Source organism: Sciurus carolinensis, chromosome 3 (genome assembly GCF_902686445.1).
Source record: "Sciurus carolinensis chromosome 3, mSciCar1.2, whole genome shotgun sequence".
Lineage (NCBI taxonomy): Eukaryota > Metazoa > Chordata > Mammalia > Rodentia > Sciuridae > Sciurus > Sciurus carolinensis.
The window spans coordinates 21602155-21607406 of NC_062215.1; the positions used below are offsets into that span (position 1 = coordinate 21602155).

General features: G+C 42.7%; 1 protein-coding gene and 1 pseudogene across 1 annotated transcript; both read left to right on the forward strand.

The window, feature by feature from the left end:
- The first annotated feature begins 442 nt into the window (after positions 1 to 442).
- On the forward strand, positions 443 to 1030 carry LOC124981107 (keratin-associated protein 3-2). The gene has a single exon (XM_047547284.1). It carries the CDS (start codon positions 443 to 445, stop codon positions 737 to 739), a length of 297 nt encoding a protein of 98 aa, XP_047403240.1. The 3' UTR covers positions 740 to 1030.
- A 528-nt stretch (positions 1031 to 1558) lies between these two features.
- Positions 1559 to 2308, forward strand: LOC124979269 (60S ribosomal protein L26-like; annotated as a pseudogene).
- The last annotated feature ends 2944 nt before the right edge of the window (positions 2309 to 5252 follow it).

Here is a 5252-nt window from a genome sequence, read left to right on the forward strand (position 1 = left end):
CTTCATTAAATCAGTTGATACAGATAAAGTTAAAGAGAATAAAAACCGACGAGTAGCACAGAAAAGACCCACATACTACAGATTACTATCATGCCATGTTCCCAGCAGGGTTGGTGTTAGAACTGAAATACCTGAAGCATTTGGTGAGACCTCATAAAGCTTGTGTTCCAGTGACAAATAGCAAGAGTAATCAGTTTGGATTTAGCAACAAACTCAAATAAAAGTTAATTAAGACAATAGAGACTCTTTACAGGCATTTAGACGTCAAACCAATTGCTAGATAATGGGAACACTAATGTAAACAAGAATCAGGAAAGAAGCCTTTGGATTGGCCCCACACCCTCTGGGGAGGTATATAAGAGCCTCAAAGTGAGAGGAGACATTTGAACCTCAGAAAACTCATCTTCCTAAGAGACCCAAAGCACACCTGACTCCCTACACCATGGCTTGCTGTATCGCCCGCTGCTGCAGCGTCCCCACCGGCCCTGCCACCACCATCTGCTCCTCTGACAAGTCCTGCCGCTGTGGAGTCTGCCTGCCCAGCACCTGCCCACACACCGTCTGGCAACTGGAGCCAACCTGCTGTGACAACTGCCCCCCACCCTGCCACATCCCTCAGCCCTGTGTGCCCACCTGCTTCCTGCTCAACTCCTGCTACCCCACCGCAGACCTGGAGACCATCAACCTCACCACCTACACTCAGCCCTGCTGTGACCCCTGCGTCCCAAGCTGCTGCTGACCGGTGGCTGCTTTGCTCTGTGCCTGCCTTTGAAAGAGTCCACCCAGAAGCTCTAGCGTTCACCTGTCTCAGCACCTGCAACTTGCTCCCTCTGCTTTAGGAAACTGGAACCCAGGCAACACTACCACTGACAACACAGCCACCACCTCCCCGCAAAATAGAGGGCAAGAGATTTTCAATGACCATGTAGCTATTATCGGTAGCCAAGTGCCATTTGAATAAGCGGAAGCCTATGGCTTCCCAAAGTCTAATTCCTCAGTATTAAAGTGTACCTGTCTTTGGTTCTTTGGGAATTCTGTTTCCAGTCTTGGGTGGTGTCTTTCTAAAAAGTGAAGAACTTCCTCATGATCATCTTAATAAATTTTGGGTCTCTGGCATAGCACAAATGTCTATAATTACTTTTGTTTGTTTCTATGAATTTTTTAAATGTGTTTCCCAACTCCCAGTGTTGGCATTTGAAGAAAAACTGGGAACATCAGTAAAACTTAAAATCATAGTAGTACAGACTTAACTTCTGGCTTTCGTTGTACTTGCTATTTTAACAAGCTACAGTTGCATATAAGATGCATACAGATGGCCCAGAATATCAGCATACTTTAGAATATTCTTGACTTGTCCTCCCCTGAAAAAAATGTTTTAAGAGAGGTTGGGAAATAGTGAAATGACCAATTATGACAAACCATATCAACTAACCAGGTGACCTGATAGAATTATGAAAAAAATATCCATGATATAGCTATGTCATTCATTCAACTAACATTCATCAAATATCTCTTATGTATCCTGTGCTTAATTGTCCCTGTCAAAAATGAGCTCGCTATGGAGCAGGTTTGGAGGATACACCGTGATTGTTTATTCCTTCACACAGTTTGCAATTATTTATTGAAGGTCCATGGCTGTGTTGTAATGAAAAGTTTGGTGCGCTCTACCAGTAGCATTAGTAAAGCGCTGTGGGATCACAAAGTGGAGAACAATGGAGATTTTTGCCATGGAGAGAGAGAGGGAAAGGACACAGTCCAGGGAAAATTGATGGGAAGCTGTGGCCAAAGGGATATGGAGGAGAAGAAGGTTATCAAAGAGACCAGACAACTTCCCTTTTGTGACCATTGCTGAAGTAGCATCGGCTAAAATAAAGTTCGATCCTTTGGTGACTTCTGACCGAAGCAAGAACACCAAAAGGCATTTCAATGCACCTTAACGCACTTGCAGGAAGATTCTGTCCTTCCCTCTTTCCAAAGAGCTGAGACAGAAGAACAATGTTCCATCCTTGCCCTTCTGAAAGGATGACAAAGTTCAGGTTGTCCGAGGACCCTATAAAGGTCAGCAGATTGGCAAAGTGGTTCAGGTTTACCGGAAGAAATAGTTCATCTGTATTGAACGGGTGCAGCAGGAAAAGGCTAATGGCACAACTGTCCATGTGGGCATTCACCCCAGCAAGGTGATTATCACCAGGCTAAAACTGGACAAAGACCGCAAAAAGATCCTGGAACGGAAGGTCAGGTCTCGCCAAGTAGGAAAGGAAAAGGGCAAATATATAAAGAAGAAACAATTGAGAAGATGCAGGGATAAAGTAACCATATTTGCAACCTGCATTAAAAACTGCTAAAATGAAAAAAAAAAAGAGAGAGAGAGAGAGAGAGAGAGAGAGAGACTAGACAATGGAGTTATGTCACCAACTGAGTTTGGAGCAGAGAAGGAAGGAAGAATTCAAGAGGGAGATGCTGTGTGCTCCGCTCCAGGTACGTCAAGCTTGATAAGCACACATGGCTTATCTAGGAGGAGTTTGGACAGCTGTTCTGGAGAGGAAGATGTGTGTCCATAGGAGCAGAAGTCTATGTTAAAGTCTTGTTGAGTACTTGCAGAGGGCTGGGCTGCACTTGTGCTGGATGAAATTCCATGTGCACAGCCGAGAGCTGCTGCTGGGTATTAGAAACTGAATGGAGATACTGGAGTGTTATGGTTTAGATGTGAGGTGTCCCCCAAAAGCTCAAGTGTGAAACAATGCAAAAAAGGTTCAGAGGAGAAATGGCCGGGTGGGAACAGTCTTAACCCAGTCAGTGAATTAACTCCTTGATGGGATTAATTGAAGTGGTAGGGAGTGGCTGGAGGAGGTGGGAACTGAGGTGTGGCTATGGGGTATATTTTGTATCTGGAGAGTGGAGTCTCTCTTGGCTTCCTGATGATGTGAGCTGCTTCCCTCTGCCACACTCTTCCACCATGATGTTCAGCCTCACCTCAAACCCCAAGGAATGGAGTCAGCCTTCTATGGACTAAGACCTCTGAAACCCTGAGCCCTCAAATAAACTTTTCCTCCTCTACAATTGTTCTGGTCAGATCTTGTAGTCACAGCAGCGAAAAAGCTGACTAAAACCCAGAGGTAATTTGCCATTTAATAACATTGAAGTTCCAGCCCAACTAGAGTAGAAAAAACTCTCTGAGTACCTGAAACATCAATTGATATTCTAGAAAGGATGCACTAAAAGGATAGGATGACTACCTTGAATAAGGAACACACCAAATCACACCCAATCTAAGTCTAACACTAAGCCTGAGAGGATCTCAGTGCAAGTCAGCATAGTTTGGTTGGTTGGTTTTGTACCAGGGATTGAATTCAAGGGCACTTAACTATTAAGTCATGGATACAGCCCTTTTTATATTTTATTTTGATTCAGGGTCTTGCTAAATTGCTGAGGCTGGCCTCCAACTTGTAATCCTTCTACCTCAGCCTCCCAAGCTCCTGGGATTAGAGGTGTGTGCCCCTGCACCTGACTTCAGTGTGGTTTTGGTGTGCATTTCCCTGATTGCTAAAGATGTTGGACAATTTTTCATGTAATTGTTGGTCATTTGTACTTCTCCTTTTTTTTCTTGTTTTTAATTTGTTCCTTATAGGTATACATGACAGTAAAGTGTATTTTGACATATTATACATACATGGAATATAACTTCCCATTCTTTCAGTTGTACCTGATGTGAAATTACACTGATCCTATATTCACATACAAACTTAGGAAAATTATGTCCAATTCATTCTATCATCTTTCCTATTCCCAACCTCCCTCCCTTCCCTTCATTTCCCTTTGTCTAATCCAGCGAACTTCTATTCTTCCCTCCTCCTTGCTTATTGTGAGTCAGCATCAGCATATCAGAAAGAATATTCTGCCTTTGGTTTTTTGGGATTGGCTTCTTTCACTTAGCATGACAGTCTCCAGTTCCATCCACTTACTGACAAATGTCATAATTTCATTCTTCTTGACTGCTAAGTAATATTCCATTGTGTATACTGTATTTTTCCTTTTGAGACGTGTCTGGGTCATTTGCCCATTTATTGGTTGGGTTATTTTTGTTGTTGCTATGGTTTGTTTTCTGCTTGTTGTTTTGTTTTTGGTGTTGAGTTTTTAGAGTTCTTCATTTATTCTGGATATCAATTGTCTCAGGGAAAAGTCACTCGCTGGCAAACATTCTCTCCCATTCTCTAGGTTTTCTCTTCATGCTCCTGTTTCCTTTGTTGGGTGGGAGCTTTTTAAATTGATGCCATCCTATTGGTTCTTGATGTTATTTCCTGAGCTATAGGTGTCCTGTCAAGGAAGCCGTGGCCTGCCCCTCTACCTTGAAGTATTTTCCCGTTTCCTTCTAGTAGTCGCGAAGTTCCTGGTCTTATGCTTAAGTCTTTGATCCATTTTGAGTTGACTTTTGTTCAGGATGAAAGATGAGAACCTTGTTTTATTCTTCTACACGTGGCCCTCCAGTCTACCCTGAACCCTTTGTTAAAAAGGCTGCCCAACGTATGTTTTCGGTGCCTTGGTAGGACAGTATTCTTGGTCCTCCACCAAATTTCCTCCTCCTTGACTGTTGGTTTTGGTGGCAAAAAAAAAAAAAAAAAAAAAAAAATGTGTCAAAACAGAAATCTCCATTAAATTCAGTGGATGTATTTTTAGCAAACATCTTTTAACATATTGTATCCCATATATATCACATCCCATGCTTAGGACAAAAAGACAAATAAGATACACCCATCTTAAAGGAACATTGTAAAAAAAATGCATAGGAATTACTTTTTTTAATTTTTATTTTTACAGACTGCATTTTGATTCATTGTACACAAATGATGCATAGGAATTTTAAAAGCAACATGAGTGCTCTCTAGTGGAAGCCTGTGCAGAGTGCTCTGGGGACAGCCCTTGGCTCAACAGGAGGGCGCTGCATGGCACTTCGACTGAGCCTCGACATTCGTGTTCATCCAGGAAAGGGACAGCAGGAGAAAGGTGTCAACCAGTCTGAACAGTGGCTGGAGCGTAAGTTAGTGAGACTGTCGGGAGATGAACCTGGAGGGGTCAAGTGGCACCTGGTGAAGGAAGGTCCTACTGTTGATGTAGAAAGTTTTGACCTCATAGGCTGAGAGTAACCAAAAAATAGATTTGTATTTTAGAAAAATGAACTGGCAGCAGTAGTTGGTGCATGCTCTGGGGTAGAACTCATTACAAAATGAAACAATCGTGTCTTTCTATCATGCCCT